The sequence below is a fragment of the Phoca vitulina genome, unplaced genomic scaffold, assembly GCF_004348235.1.
Source record: "Phoca vitulina isolate PV1807 unplaced genomic scaffold, GSC_HSeal_1.0 scaffold56, whole genome shotgun sequence".
In the NCBI taxonomy this organism is placed as follows: domain Eukaryota; kingdom Metazoa; phylum Chordata; class Mammalia; order Carnivora; family Phocidae; genus Phoca; species Phoca vitulina.
The window spans coordinates 9737817-9754370 of NW_022589759.1; the positions used below are offsets into that span (position 1 = coordinate 9737817).

Below are 16554 nucleotides of genomic sequence, written 5' to 3' on the forward strand. Positions count from 1 at the left end.
ACTGTCCTCTAGGGCACTTGAATTTTTTGATCCTGGTCCAAAGGATTATACGTATCCTCGTGAAATGTGGTCTTACTAGATTAGCTTCATCTTGCCAATTTGTCTGGCTCTTTTTTGGATCCTAATTCTTTCATCCAAAAAATTGGCTCTTCCTCCTGAATTTGTATCCTCTGAAAATGTGGTTATCACACCACTTACTACTATACCCAAACTGCTGATAAAAATAGAAGTTGTCACATTCTTGGTGACTTGGGGTATTTGTGAAGATCATGAAAGATGTCATGGGAGGGAATCTAAAACATAGGACTAGCTGACATGTTTTAAGTTTCTTGAAATCATGAGCTCCTACAGTTCTCTGAAACATGTCCAAGACCCTTTGAATTCATGTGTAACAAGTACTCACTCAGTAAGACCATGTTCTTTCATAGGGCTTTGTGACAATTAGAGGCCCCCTCACCAAGAAACTGGCAGATATGCAGAAACCCCCATTCTAATTTCTCTGATGATGGGACATGGGGACAAAGGGAATTATTTGTGGCTAGATAACATTTAGGGGATACTTACTACGTAGCAGGCATGGCATTAAGTGTTTCAGAAGCATAATTTTTACAATGATAACAATGCTCGAGGATAAATCATATTACCACATTTTACAGGAACAAAACCCAGGCATATTGAGGTTCCTGAAGCCAAGGTGCAAAAGCAAATAATGTGAGTCCAGAGGCTGTGCTTTTGACTACTGTGCTTTGCTTTTGAGAGATCATCACTCAGTTTTCCCAGTTACAGAGAGAGGGCTTCTTGACTCATCTGTCCCATTGAGCACTTCCTACATACTGAGTGTATACTAAAGATTGGATATCCAAAGTGATCAGGGGGCCCCGAAATTATAAATGCTGATTACAGTACAGTGTGATAGGTGGCTTTATAGAAGTATAGGCAGGAGAGCTCACACAGCCACCAGGACATAAGCTATCTCACAAGATAACCATGAAGTCAGAACACTGACCCCCAGAAAAAATTCCCTAGGGAAATGTCCTGGTGGTCCTCTGCAATTACTAAAGCTAAATTTAGATCCTTAGCTTTAGCCCTCCGGCTCCCCCTCAAGTGAGTTGCTTGAAATCCTTGAGCCTTAGTTCACTTGTCTCCAAAATGGGGTAGCAACATGCTCACCCTACAGGGTGTTGGTGTGGATGGTATATGACAGGGCATGTGACACAGAGCACCTCACACACAGTAAGTACTCAAATAAACGTGAGCTGCTGACATTGTCACCCCCCACCTCCACCATCAGGTGTCACAGGTCAGATTCCCTGGGGAGCAGCCTCTGAGCCTGCGATTTGCATGCAAGGAGGTGTGATGGGGAGAGCTCTAGAAAACAACACCTGTGTGCTCCTGAGGGCAGCTGGGCTGGGTAGAGGAAGAAGTTCAACACTGACATAGTAGTAAAAAAGGCTCAATTTATCCGCAGAAAGTTCCAGAGCTAGGATGGCCCCTCACGTCGTCATGAATCGAGGCCAGGGGATGAGGCCTTCATACCCTCATGTCAGCTAGTCCTGGATAAGAGCTGCCCCCGGGGAGAGAGCGCAGGCTTGGGCAAGGAGGCTTCTTGCAGCCCAGGGCAATTCCTCAGCAGGGGCACCACTGGGAGCAGTCGGCTGCCATCACTCCGGGTCCTGGGTCCTCCAAGGGGATTCTGGGTTGTGTACCCAGTATCCATGACAAGACGGATAACATATTCTTCCTTTTCTGGGTTTTATTCCCTTGTGGGCACAGAGCTCTTGTCACTGATGGTGCATATTTATGGAGCCCCTTTGTATGGGTGGCCCCTGAGGAAGAACCAATGTGAGGAGGGAGGAAAAGAGAATGAGACCTTTAAGGCAGGACCTGAGAGAATAAGAGGAAAGGGAAAGGCAGTAATTGAAGGGATCAAAGCACCAAGGAAGGGACAGAGACTAAGAAAAACGAGAAAGGGAAAGGCAGATGGATCATCAAAAGACCTGCAGGATAGGTAAATCGGTTGGGAAGGTCCACGAAAAATAGGAGTTCGGGGCTTTCTTTGGGTCTGTGAGAAGCCGGAGGTCCCTGGATGCTGGGAGGGACATGGCCATCAAGGAGAACACTGTCACGCTCCAGGTGGGAAGTGTAGAATTCCCTCGGCTTGGGGAGCATCAGTAGCCGCCTCCGCCAGTTCCCAGAGGATCAAGAGGGCCAAACGTGAGTGAGGCTTTGCACCCTGGGGGGGGGGGGGGGGGGGGGGGGGGGGGGGGGTGGTTGTGCCTTCTTTACTCTGCCCTCCTCTTGCTGCTGCTGCTATGTTCATCAAAGCATTTGACTCCCAATCCAAGCGGGGGCAAAGAAGCCAATGTCTGAGTCATTCCCTCAATCCCCAGCGCTGACATTTCTGTTTTTGTTTCTTCATCTCAACTGATAACTTGAGAAAGCCCAGGACAATAGGCCTTGATCTCAGAAAATCTGGCTTCCAAATTCTTCTTTTTTTTTTTTCCCCTTTCTTTTTCTTTCTGGGCTTGTGTAAGCACCTGTTGTGTTATCTCAAGTCTGATACCAATCTGCTAGGGGAGGGGGAAAAAAAACCACTCATTGTCTAAAACAAGGACACCTTTTATGCAAATCTCAAATGGCACCTCTCATTGGAGAGCAGCCAGAATTGTCCTGGATGGACCTCAGGAGAGAGAAGCCACCTGTGTTCCATCCGCGGTGGGAAGGTTGGAATGGACACTCCGACTCTGCTCTCCCCATCACTGGCCTGTGGTTCCTGACACTGGCCCCCTCATGTCCAGCTCCATGTGACCCTGCCTACCCTCTCTAACCACTGATTTCAGATACACAGACCACTGCGGCCATGTGAGACATACAAAGCTCTCTGACACATTTGATGTTCTTTGTAATCTACCATTTTGCTTACGAAGTCAATAATGCTATCGTTGCCCCCACCCCCGTAGATCCCCTGATCCACAAAATCTGGATGACGATGAGGGCAGCACAGTTTGGGCTGGAGTTGTACAAGTCTCTTTTATTGCCTCTGAGAGAGGAAATATACTCAAACCCTATGTCCAAATGAGTATTCAAAACACACTTCAGTAGTATTCCAAGCATGGAACAAAATGGCCAATGATTGGGAATCTAAATATCAAGAGCCGGCTTTCAACAGAGACAGAAAAGCATGGTAGCGCTGGGTCCAAAACAAGCTCTCCTTGATGCCAAGACTAATCCCTTGATTTTTGGACCTGGAGTTACCTATTTACTCTCAGCCTCTCCTGGGGACACAGCAGGTATTTGTTCCTGAGAAGGTTCCTAAAAAGGTTAAGATCTCTGTGTTCCATGTTAGATGTTGACCAGGTCTCTGACTTCAAACAGGTGCCTGGCAGTGATTGGTTATGTAGAACATTCAGTCGAATTCCGTTTAAATTCAGCAGCCCCTCCACGGCTCAGGGCTTGGCTCAGCATGAATGTTACAAGGGTGACAGTGGAGGCTGTGCTTCCCAGGAGTTCAGAGATCAACAAATAAGTGACTACATCGTGTGACACTCCCCATAACAAGAGATGGTACAAGGGTCATAGCTCACACAGAGAGAGGGCAGTTCCTAACTCGCTTTGCAGGAATCGTAGAGGTGTCTCCAGCTAAGTATCCCTTAGGAAAGGGTGTATCCTCTGCTCCTGTTCTCCCAACCTCTTCTGCCTCATCCCACCTCTCAATGGTGGGGAGAAGGCAATGTCAGACGGTGCAAAGCAGTTCCTGCTTGACTTCTCACTGGAGGACCGGCAGGGGTCCCATAGAGAAACAGTCCATATTGGCTCTGACATGAACAGTGATCCCCTAAGTCATCGCTACTGATAAAAACCATGTTTAGTAAAACAGCTGTTTCAGTAACAAAGAATGAAGTGAAGAATAGAGCAGGCAGTTGTCCAACGGAACATTCTGCAGCGGTGGAAATGTTCTGTATCTGTGCTGTCCATCCACCGGCCCTATGTGGCTACCAAACACTCGAAATGTGCCTAGAGTGACTAAGGAACTGAACTTTTAATTTTAGCGAATTAATATTTAAATGTAATTAGCCTAAGAAGGAGGCAGTAGCAGAATCACTACCCTGCTGTCTTCCCCATAGATTATGAGCCAACTCCAAGGCAGAGTCGGTCTTAAAATCCACCTCTCTCAGTGTTCGCTGCTTAGCACAGGGCATGTTCTGGTCTTGCAAAAACGATGCCTCTGCGGAAGGTGTCTGTAGGAAAATAGCTAGGAACGATTCAAGCTCCGTCCTTCCTTCTTGCTGAAGGGGATGATCTCGGCCGTGCAGCCTTGGTGTAGCAGGAAGGAGGGGAACTGAGAGGATCAAAGTCCTGCTTGATTGATGTGCTTTGGGAAGAGCAAAGATTTACTTCTGGAAGATAAAAGAATAGGCGTGAAAGGTGAGCAGAGATAAATGTATAAGACAAGAGATCCAACGGTAGGATTTGAGAGTCTGGGGGAGTCTGAAGAACAGCAGGGGCCAGTTTGGAGGTTAGCAGGAGGCCCTGGGGGGATGTAGATGGGGAGAGGAAATTTTTGAGAGGTTTTTCTCTGTAGCACAAATGGATCCAGCTTTGGTATTTTCCAAAGGACTCAATAGAATTTGACCATGCTTTGAAATTATATTGGAAGTGGGCTTCTATTCAAGAGCAAACAGACCCAACTACGTCAAGGATACAAAAAGGAAAAAGAATAGGAAAAGCAAAGACAATGTTAAAAGAGCAAAAGCAAGAAGTCGAGTCTCCCACAAGTGCTGTTGGCTGAGGACAGAGAGGTTGAGGCTCCAAGGCAGTAGGAGGGTGAAAATTGCCTTTGCTGTTTATTTCCTATGGAGGAGCAGTGCCAGAGGAAAGGACTCCTCTGCACTCACACAGAGAATGCGCTCAAGGATCTGAAGGCAGATAAACCTTTCGGGAAGGTGGGCACATTGCTAGCTGCGTTTCACGTCCCGGGTTCTGGCTGCAGAATGCTGACTCAGAGTTTATTACAAGGTCCCCAATAAGTACAATGTCAGTGATTTTAGCGGGGAGCGTAAAAAAAGTATCCATTTACAAGATCATTCAGACCAATCACAGGAACGGTAGGTTTAAGAGCTCGCCATTAGCTGATGGAACTAGGTGTAGTATAGACAAATGAAAAACAATTGCTTCTGATCTTAGACAAGGAATCTTTTTTTGTTTTTTTTTGTTTTTTGTTTTTTGTTTTTAAAGATTTTATTTATTTATTTGACAGAGAGAGACACAGCGAGAGAGGGAACACAAGCAGGGAGAGTGGGAGAGAGAGAGAAGCAGGCTTCCCGCGGAGCAGGGAGCCCGATGCGGGGCTCGATCCCAGGACCCTGGGATCATGACCTGAGCCGAAGGCAGACGCTTAACGACTAAGCCACCCAGGCGCCCCAAGGAATCTTTTTTTGAATAAGAAACGAAAGTCTATAACTTGATGGAGAGTCTATTAGAAGAAGCAGGTGTGGGGCGCCTGGGTGGCTCAGTTGGTTAAGCGACTGCCTTCGGCTCAGGTCATGATCCTGGAGTCCCAGCAGGGAGTCTGCTTCTCCCTCTGACCCTCCTCCCTCTCATGCTCTCTGTCTCTCATTCTCTCTCTCTCAAATAAATAAATAAAATCTTTAAAAAAAAAAAAAAGAAGAAGCAGGTGTGTCTGCGCTGGGAGGAAGGGGAGGGGGCTGTAGAGTACAGTAGGCAGTAGAGAAAGCCTCATCAGCGTTCAGTGTAGAACTCAAGACTGTGGGGGCCAGGGGAGTTGCCCCACTGTGGATCTGTTTGCATGAAGAGCAGCTAAGCCTTCTGGGGAAAAGAAAAAAATTCATTCTGAGGGAAATGTGAGTTGGAGAATATGAGTAAATCTGGATTGAAGCCATCTGTAGCAATACAAGGGGGATGGGAGGAGCTTGATTATGATGCAAATCACCCTTCATCTCCTGGGAGTTTGAGTCTAGGGCAGAGCAGTTGGAAAATGGGTACAAAATCCCGGAAGAGGAAGCCCTGGAGAGAGAGAACCCTGGCTCAGTCAGCATCAGCTCTCTTGGTCTAATTAGTTGTGTGATCTTTAGCAAGTTCCCTCGCTCCTTTGATCCTGTGTCTTCATCTGTGAAATGTTTGGTATCCTAGAAATTCCTATAAAACACTTAGAATAAATACTCAATGAAAGTCATTACAATAATAGCGATGACAAGTAATTAACGAAAGAGTGTTACATTTATTAGCTCTGAACAGCAGAGGCATGAATACATAAAGATGGTATAGACTGCTTTTAACCTATATGGGGTAGAAAGGGTGCTATGGCCCTACGCAGAGGGCCACACCACCTGGGATGGAGAGGAAATGGGAAACATGGTGGAGCAGCTCCAGTGTATGGTAGGAGGGGCAGAACAGGGCAAGAGGAGGGGGTCAGAATCAGTGGGGCAACCAGGAGAACTGTCTGTGTCAGTACAGGAAACGCTTGCACCCACCTGGCAGGTGTTGAACAGGGAGGTCCTGAGACCTACCAAGGAAGATAGGAACAGAGTCATGGACATACTGCTTGTTTTAAAAAGATGGGATTTCTCCCCCAGTAGGTTGGAAATAACTTACTTATTTTCCAGTGTTACTGAGATATAATTGACCTATAACATTGCATTAGGTGAAGATGCACAACATAATGATGGGATATATATGTATATTGTGAAATGATCACCACATAAGTTTAATTAAATATTGTTTTAGCATCCAGGCTGCTAGGGCCTGGGTCCCCAGGTAGACACATGGCACAGGAATGCTTGAGTAAATGCTCTTGGAATAGCAATCCCCAGACACAGCCCAGAGGGTTCTCTTCAAGATCCCTGCCTCCCACGCTCGATGCAACGGGATGTCAGTGAGGAGAAAGTTACAGAGCATCTTGCGAAGTCAGAAACCCACATTTCCCAGCCGAGGGAGAGTAGTTATTAGAGAATTCAAAAAGCGAACGTCCAGTTTCTAGAGAACAGATTGTATCAAGGAGAGGTAAAACCAAACTGTCTGAGAACATAGCCCCTTTGGTATCCTCTCAAGTCTCTGCTCAAAGCCCCACATGCTGGAGAGATGTAGGCCTCCTGTCAGAGGAGGCTGAGGGGACAGAGGGGTGCCTGAAGGTACACGGGCATGGACCAGCTGCCGCCTGTATGAGCAAAGTCAATAGTACTGTTGGTATTTACAAGTGACACGGCAACTTTTGTAGAAATGTACCCCTAACATTTGGGGGAAAGTCGGTAACGTATTCATTCATTCCATAGACATTTATTGAGTGCCTGTGGTTAACCAAGCACCAGGCTTGGTGTTCACCAGTTAAATGATAATAGAGCAAGCTTCTAGCATTTCCAAGATTACCAAAGAGATTTAAAAGGCAGCGGGCCTCCAAGTTGAAAATATGATATATGTCATTTAATATGATTCAATCACTTTGTGCTGAGAATGTAAGGTCCCAGGATAGGGAATGGAGCTGGCTTCTCCAGTCCCCTCTCTGATTCGTCACTTTCTGTGGTGAAGATCGAAGTCTCCCATCCCCCACGGTGGCTACCATTTTGATTAAACACACATTAGTTCTGTGTGTTTCTTACCCCTGTCTTCTGGTAACTGCCCTCCATTCCTTTCAAAGTATCTACCCACCCCACCCCCCAAAACACACATACACACACACTTCATATGTTCCTAGTATGGCAATCAATCATGATGCTCCATTCTTCTAGGTCAGGGTAGGAGGGCACGAGATGCAAATGTGGCCAAGCACATCATTTCCTTGGGCCGAGCAGAGAGAGAAAGAGAGATCCAGAGGCTGGTATGTGATTAACAAATGGCCATTAAGATTACTTCCTTGATATTTGAAAATTGGGAGAAAAAATGGGGGCTCTGCATTGGGCCTTGCTAAACTTGCACAAGGCATCTGGGGCAGGAGGCCACCATCTCTCCTAGTCTCAGGAAGGAAGCTCATTGCAGGAGGAGCACATGAAGCTACCTCGTGAGAGGAAGACAAAACATGGAAGGGAAAAGAAAGGGGAGAGCCTAGAAGGCCAGAGACAATTTCACCATGATGGTCAGCCTGACTGAAATAAAGGAAAGAGAAGTCAGAGCAGAAGTGACTGGTCTTCCTTTTGAAGATCTCTGAGCTTGGCCCAGCTTCCTGCACACAGTAGGACCACAGTAGTACATCTTGGCTCCATTTCCTCTCTTGTTCTTTCAGAAATTCATCTGAATCTTCTTACGTATGTCATGGCGCGATGGCACATCCTGTCTGGGTTAGTTTTGACATCAGGGTCTTGTACCCTTTGGAGTCTGAATAGGGACTCCATCCAGAAAACTTCATGAAGTATGGAGGGACTTTTTAATGTCCTATTCTTTGCGTCTCCTCCCTACCATTAATATATATTAAACATATACTATAGGACAAGGACTTCATTCAACAAATATTAAATATACCATCATTGCTAGGTACTTCAGACGTATTATCTCTTTTTACCCTCCCACAAAAAAATACCCCATAGGTGCTGTAATTATACCCACATTACAGATGAGCAAACTGAGATAATAAAAGCTGAAGTCATTTTCCTAAGGTTAGACAGGTTGCTAAAACCATCAGATCCAGGATTGGAATCCAGGTCTGTTTCACTTCAGACCTTAACTATTTTATAACCAAAAAGCATACTTCCTCCCATCCGGTCTGGGTGTGTAGTAACTGCCAGCCCAAGAAATGAATCATTATCATTCCCCTCACAGAAGATAATTATCCTGCATTGGGCTTTGGGGACTACATCCATTTAGACACGTCGGGAGCAAGAGCGCCCAAAGCTCTCACCTCCCACGGGGGTTCTGTCTGGGAAAGCAGTGTTCAGCACACCCTGGCTCCAGAACAATGCTAGGGATGAGGCTTAGCTGAGGGACCAGGGTCACCGACAGAACGAGATTGAGGACAGAAGCTGACTGCAAGGTTTTCATCAAGAGAATATCCCGTTCAAAGATGAAACAGCCTCTTTCACTGAAGTATATATTTTGTCCCCTGGGCCTTCAAACATTAAATTTACTCATTTTAATACCGTGGCTCCAACTGATTTTCTGTGTGAGATCACACACAGAGGAATCAAACTAATTTGAGATGACATACCTGCTGCCCTTTCCCTATGAAGAGGCTCTTCTTGTTTCTAATTAAACTTCTTCTTCTACGACAAATGCCAAGATACCAAAAAAGATCCCTATTAAGAGAAATGTCAGGAACTTGGGGTCATAGGGGTGCCATTCCCCCATGCCTGAGTGAGCTCTGTTGTCAGTGTTGAATGCCAGCGATGTACTCGAAGGTCGTGGGATTTTGGATCCTCTGAATGAGAGTGAACCAAACTCCAGAGGCTGGACTGTTCTGCACACCCAGCTACCCTAGAAATCCCTGCTGCCACCCGTGTGGATCAGTCCAAATCCATTCCAACCCTGGGAATGAGATTCAAAAGCCAGCACCCTCCTCCCTGGTGCCAGTGTAGTTTGGTGGGAGCACAGCAGGACCAAGAACCAGAGGATGGCATCAAGTTTCCACCTGTCTTTTCACAGCTTGAGTGACTGAGGAAGGAAAATAACCTTTCTTGAATACCCACGGCATGCAAAGAGCAGTCAGGACTTGACAGATTATCAGCTAGTCTTCCTAACATACCAAAAAGTGGGTATAATTACCAAAGTGAGGATATGGGCAAGTTGAAAGTACTATTTGATTAAGATCACACAGCCATGGTGAGGTAGAGTTAGGGTCTGAACTCAGATCTATTGTAGCTTCTCGCTCTTTCCACTTCAGCTCTGAGTCCCATTTTCCTCTCTGAGAAAGTAAGCATGATAACCTCATGGGGTTATGAGGGTCCGATGTAAAATGGAGGAGGATAATGAGCTTTGTTGCTCCAAAGATGGTGCAAGTAGAGGGTAGGATGAGCATGATTATCAGTCATCACTCCCTTTGCCCGTCATGGGTCACCTGCCATATAATTAAGATCGGGCTGCTATTTATGGGAACCTACTGTGTGCCAGATGTATAAGATGTTCTGTACTTCCTTTATCTATGAAAAAGAAGCAGCACTGGGCTTCCTTTCTTCCTCGAATTGCTGGGAAGGCAAGAAGTCCATTCCATTATTGGATGAAGAGTATACATAGTCACTATCCCCCGCCCTCACTAGGGAGGACACAGTTCATGGGAAAATGCAACTTTCATGAAGAAGATCGATCCCTGAAGAAGCATCTCCATCTCCTCATCACCAATTGGGGCTCAATGTGAGTCAGCACAGAGTCATCCTTTCCTGTCAAATCCTGATATCTCTATCCAACACAGAGTGATTGAGAACACTTTGTTCCCATCTCCAGGCCAGAGTGGCTCCTGGCTGGGGTATTAGGGACCCTCCAAGCAATTTCTCAGTTTTATAAACATCAGTGTCACTTAGCCTCATGCACTCCATTTGTTTATTTGAATAAACACAGGAAAAATAATATTGGCCATATTTCATTGGATTGGCCTTATCAGTGACACTTTAATGATAGACCGTTTGGAGATACTCTACAGTCAAGTTGCCAACGTAGCAATAGCTCAGTGGAGGCAAAGGGGGCAGATGAAGGAACTTGAATGTCTTCAGTGGATCCAAGGAGTGGTGATTGTGTTTAATCAGCGTGGATATTCTGGGCCAACAGTCATAGCAATTTGATCCTAAGTAGATCTCTAAAGGGTCCCATATATCAGCAACGGAGGGAAAGTGGATGTTGTTTAGAAATACAATGGCCATTTGGGAGGGCGAGATGGCACTGTAACCATTTTGAGTCTTATCAGTTATACTTCAAATCAGTCAAATGCATGCATGTTTCTTTATATTCCTGATTCCAGTCTTGGTGTCTGTCTGCCTGTCTGTACCACTTGGTCTCTCAGTCCTTTCTCTCTTGTGCCTTTGTCACTGAGTCTTTCTGATTTTCCCAAATGTAAAGAGTCCAGGAAGAGGCTGACTTGGATTAGCAGTTTGTGATCTTCACATGTCTCTGAATGTCAGCTTCCCATCTTTAAAATGGAGATAGTAATACTGATATTATTGAGTTGTCATTAGGATAAAATGAAACAAAGTACCTAGCAGGCAACTCAGTTCGTGGTTCCTAGCAAGTGCTTGGCAAATGTTAGTTCCCTCCCCTAGCCCAGTGCACTCTACCCCTGCGATATGTTAGATTCCCACCGTGTGTTGGCTTTCCTTTAGTGTGGCCTGCCCTCAGCCCATTTTCAGATCAGCCAATAGAGCCATGACTGGCTGGGACCATTTTTCATCCAACTGCTCTCGTTCTAGCAGTTTCATGTGGCCTCTCTTTGTAAATAAGTCTGGGAAAATAAATGTCCCCAATCCATTAGTGCCTTTCCATCACAAGCCAATTTGAGCCACAAACCAGACAAGGCTTGTTAATGGCCACTTAAATATATTTCTGCAGCCCAGTCTAGAGACCCTCAGCCTCAAATCCTCCTAGCTTCCGTCCAAGAGATGTCTCACTGTGACAAGACTTCTGCAGCAAAGGCGTAGACCTGACCCTTAGCCATTCGGGGGGACCACGTATGTACCCTAGTCTGCCTAGAACAATTCTAGTCTGCTCCTGCTCCAGAGTAATTATTAATCAGTGCCCCTTTAACACCCCAAAAGTTCCCCTTTGAATGATATACTGTACATGGTAGCTATGGAAACCAAGAATAATAGTTTAAATAATAATAGCTATCATTTATTAACCACTTCCTATACGCCAGGCATCACCAAAAAGGTCTTTATACACTGGATCCCATTTCAGCACCATTACAACACTGTAAAGGGAGGTGCTATTATCATTTCTATTTTATAGACCAGGAAACCGAAGTTTAGAGAAATAAGCAACATGTTCAAGGTCAGCCAGCATCGAGGGCAATATTTGCGCCTCACTCAGATCCCTTTTTCCTGGGCAGTACACCCATCCCCCCACTGCTGGAAGTGCTGGTGGCTCCTGGCTCAATATGGCACCCTAACCCTCATCCCTCTTCCAGAGGGATGGAGCTCAAACGGAAGCCACCTTTGCCTGAGAGGCTCCATGCCCCCACTGCCCATACCCGACTGACGACGGGAGTGGGGGGGCGGGAACGGGGGTGTGCGGGGGCACAAGGGCTTCCCCTATTGCTTCAAGGTCAGAATGACTCTATGGTACAATCCATGCTCCAGAACTCCTGGTGGGATCCAGGGGAGACGAAATGCTTGCTTAGCTCCTTCCTTGTCCTGCTCCCCTTGCTCCCATTCTCCTGAGAACACCCCCTCGATCTACCACTTAAAACACATCCCTGTCTCGGGCTCTGCCTCTAGGGGGCAAGACCCAACACATATGGCTAGCAAGTGGCAGGGCTGGGACTCAGGTCTAGGAAGGTCTCCCTCTTCATCACGGAGCAAATGTGTCATGACGTTGCCTATATTATAAACACGATTTCAGTGATGGCCTCCAAGTTATCAAATTGTCAAGAAGTAAGTCATAGAGGCATAGATACAACAACACTGATGACGACAGTCTCAACAACTATTTATTTAGTGCCAGTCCCTTTGTTGCATCTGATCCTCTCAACAACATGGGGTTCATTGCATTATCTGCATTTTGCAGTTGAGGCACGGCAAGCTTGGAGAAGCTGAGATGTGTCTGTTGAGGTCACACAGATAGGAGGTGATGGGGCTCGGGTCTACATCCAGATCCTTCTTCTTCCAAAGGCCACGTGCTTTTTCTGCATGGCCACTTAAATCGCTTGCTATGTATATTGCTCAGTGAACAGTTGACTAAAGGGGTTCCCCAGCAAAGCTGATGCTCTTGTAACAAATTAGAAGACTCTGCAATCCCTCCCACCCTGCACTCTCCAAAGTGGTTCTTTTTGAGCTGCATTTGACCATCATGTTTCCATTTGGGAGAGAAAAGCCATATTACTCTGGTAATAGCCAGAGAATGTTCTCTTAAGTCAGACATAAAAAGATCAAAGGAGCCATACTCATTGAAGAAAGGAAGGACAGCAAGCTTGCATGCCAAATGTCCAGAGAGGTAAATCACATTTCCCGTGGCTCTTCCACAGAGGGAGACAAAATAGAATAAAAGGAAAACAGCAGAGCTTTAAGGAGAGACAGGCCAAGACTCATATCCTAACTGTACTGTCTCTGTGATGTTTTTAGCAAATTACTCAACATCTCCAAGCCTCAATTTGCTCTACCGTAATACCTATCTCATTGGACCATAAATGAGAGGGGTAAATGAAATAAAATATGTATTTCTCTGTACCTCTTCTCTTCCATTTCCATAAAATTTATAGAGTAACCAACTTGGACCTTCATTCCAGGTCTGAATAATACTAGTTCAGATGGACTATGCTTTACTGCCAAGCAAACAGCATATCCTATTTGATGATAAAAGGTTTCCATTAAAAATAGAGAGCAGATAAAAGGGGGACCTGCATCCAGGAAGCCATCAGATGATTCATAAAAATACAGAATGAGTCATCCTGGCTCCCAAGGCTAAACTTACAATCAGTGGGCATCTTTGGCCAGCCAATCCTAGCCCAGTGGAGGAGGAAAGGCCGGGCAATCTTCACAAACCTACTTCAGTACCCCCTTGCAAAACTGATTAACTCTGCTTCCAGCGTGGGAAGACAAAAATCAATCTGGGCCCTTTGCAATACTGGATCCCGAATGTTCCCCCATGCCTCGTTGGCTTTCTGAACAACCGGGGTGGGAAATCTGCAGTGATTCGTGTGTGTGTGTGTCTGTGTGTGTGTGTGTGTGTGTGTCTCTCTGTGTGTGTGTGTGTGTGTGTGTGTGTACAGCTCCAAGGAAGAACAGGCTTGTGCATCTGGCTTTGAAAAGCAATCTCCTGGCTTTCATCTTGACATTTATTATTTCAAAATGCTTCAGTTCCTATCAGTATCTATGTAATTAGCTTAAGACTAGAGAACCCAGACCTATTTGTACCGCAAGTGATGCTCTTTTCTTTAAAAAGTAGCTTCAACATTTTCACTCTCTGAACATACCCTGGATGGAGAGTCATAAATTATACACACATACACACACACACGAAATATTTTTGATCCGTGGCTAAGGAAGGAAAATTATCAATATATAGTTTTAGTTTTACGAGGTAGACGTTCCTCCACCAGCAAGCGAAGAAAAATAAGGACTCAACAATCCTGGCTCAAGCGTCTTTTCTCACTCCATTCATTCAGCAATAACTGATTCCTTCAGCAGTAACTGATGTTGGACATAGTGTGTGCCAAGCACTATGCTATGCTATGCTGGACATTGGGGATTTGTTGGTGAAAAGGGCAGACGCAAGCCCTGCCTTCTGGGATCAATCAGCTTGGTTCACGAGAGTTAACAAAATGGAACTGTACAGGATCCCCCAGTTTGCAAAAGCCTCTTCCCTTACCCTGAGCTCCCAAGAGTCATGTTTAGAGGCAACTGTGACCTGCTACATGTGTAAGGAGTGAGTCAGAAACCAGCGCCTGCTTCTCTTACCAGCTGCCTTCCAGCCTGGCATGTGAATCCTGCACCTGCTCTCAAAGCAGCGAATGGGAGGAGAATCTCCTTTGCATTTTTCTTGCCTCTGCATATGGTCGCAGAGTCCAGGTTTGGGGTCTAACCTAGGAACAGGTAAGCTGACTGCTCCTTTCCGGAGCCGAGTCTATTCCCTTTAAAACACAGACATGAGAAAGGGTAAGTCCATCTAACTGTGCGGAGAGCAGGCTCCCCTTAGGCGCTCCCCACGCTACTGCATAAAGAACTCAGAGTGTTGGGTCCAGTGAACCCCCTGGGGTGAGCCCTCCCTCCTAGAACTTCAGAGAAATGATCATATAGTGACAGCACACAGAGAGGCTTAAGCCCTCCAGAGCGAATCCCAGCTGGGCATAACTCTGAAGTTCCCCCAGGAGGAGTGGGGAATGGAAGGACACTCAGATTGCTGAGCTCCGTTTGAGATGGGGGCAGGAGTTCTGAGAAGATTGCCGGGTGTTTGTTTTTCCACTTTGGAGAAGCACAGAAGACGTTGGTGAGGAAGAGGGAGCCTTGGCCTCACCCCTCACCAAGCTGAGATGCTCCAGGACCTAACCCCTGCTTCCCAGACCCTTTCTCCCTACCAGGGCACCAGAGGGGGTAGAATGCAGCAGTGGGGAGAGAAAACGCACTTCCCCAACCCTGCACTCTGTCGCCAGCCCCAGCAGAACCACAGCACAGAGGCTGAAAAGATCGAGTAGCAAATCCTGACCAGGTCAATTAGTAGCTGCCACGAGATATTGGGCAAATCACTGTCTGAGCCCGGGTCTCCTCGCCTGAAACGGGAGATAATGATGGTACCTAACTCATCGGGTCCCAGGAAGTATTAAATAAGATCGCACACATAAAACTCTAAACAGGAAGGCTGGTACACAGTAAGCCGACGGTTATTATTTTTTTTTAACCGTGTTAATCAAACTCCCTTTCCTGGCAGCTGAGCTGTCTACCCGACGGAGAGCCCCCGCAGCGCAATCTTCCAGACCCCGGGTGCTGGGCGCCACCATCCACCGCTTTCCTCCCCTCGCAGGAGCTCACAGTCCCCTCCGGTCACCCCTAGATCCGGCTTGGCTAGGGCGAGGGCCACCTCGCAGCATCCTCCTCAGCGTCAGCCGGCCGCCGGCCGCGGGGAGGCTCTCAGACCCGGGAAGGGCGCGGAGGGGGCGCCCACGGCCGCTCTTACCCGCGCAGCGGCCCCGCGGAGGCTCCGCCACCCCCGCCCCGGGAGCGCCGAGCGCGCAAAGAGAGAAAGCGAGAAAGACGCGGATACTGGACCAGGCTTTGACGCGGATCTTGAGCTCGCCGTCCTGCGGCTCGGGCATGGCCTTCCTGGTGACCCGCAGCTTGTTGAGCCCCCCGAAGCCGGCCAGCACCACGGCGCGCATCTCCTGGGCGTCCCCGAGGCGGTGAGAGCCGCCGCCGCCGCCCTCAGCAGGCTCCTTGCCTGCCTCCTTCTCGATCATTTGCTCCGTCTCCTCCGCCTTCTCCACGCCTTCCTTGGCCATTGCGCACGGGGGCGCGGGGCGCACGGGCTGCGGCTGCTGCGGCGCGGGGGGCTCGAGCTCCTCTCCCGCGGGTTCCTCCTGTTGAATGTGGGATGCTCGGCTGTGCAATGGCTGCAGCCTCTGCGAGCCGCGCCAAGGTCCACAGCCTCCGCCGTAATCCTCGCAAGAGCCGCGCCCCCGCCCGCCCCACCCCTCCTGCTCCCTGCCTCTCTTCCCTGCCCAAGCGGAGCCTTGACTCCAACTCCAGAGCCAGGCTCAAATCGGGCTCTTGATCGCAGCCCCAGAACCTAGACTTGCCCAAGACTCGTGGATAAAACACGCAGAGAGGACGCAGTGTCCTCCGCGGTAGGCGCAGTACTTTGTTATTTACGGCGCAGGCTGGGCGCCTTGAAATGGACAGAGACGAATGTCTGGGCCTGGAGGATGCCTCCCGGAGACTGGCTTGCCTCCTCTCCCGCTGATCTGCGGGGACCAGCGGG

General features: G+C 47.6%; 1 protein-coding gene across 1 annotated transcript in view; it reads right to left on the bottom strand.

Moving 5' to 3' along the window:
- Positions 1 to 16213, bottom strand: part of VAT1L (vesicle amine transport 1 like) — a 140372-nt gene extending 124159 nt beyond the window's left edge. Inside the window, exon 1 of the mRNA XM_032389747.1 lies at positions 15846 to 16213. Within this exon, the coding sequence (XP_032245638.1) occupies positions 15846 to 16075 (230 nt within the window). The 5' untranslated portion in view covers positions 16076 to 16213. The remainder of the gene's footprint in view (positions 1 to 15845) is intronic.
- Positions 16214 to 16554: the final 341 nt, after the last annotated feature.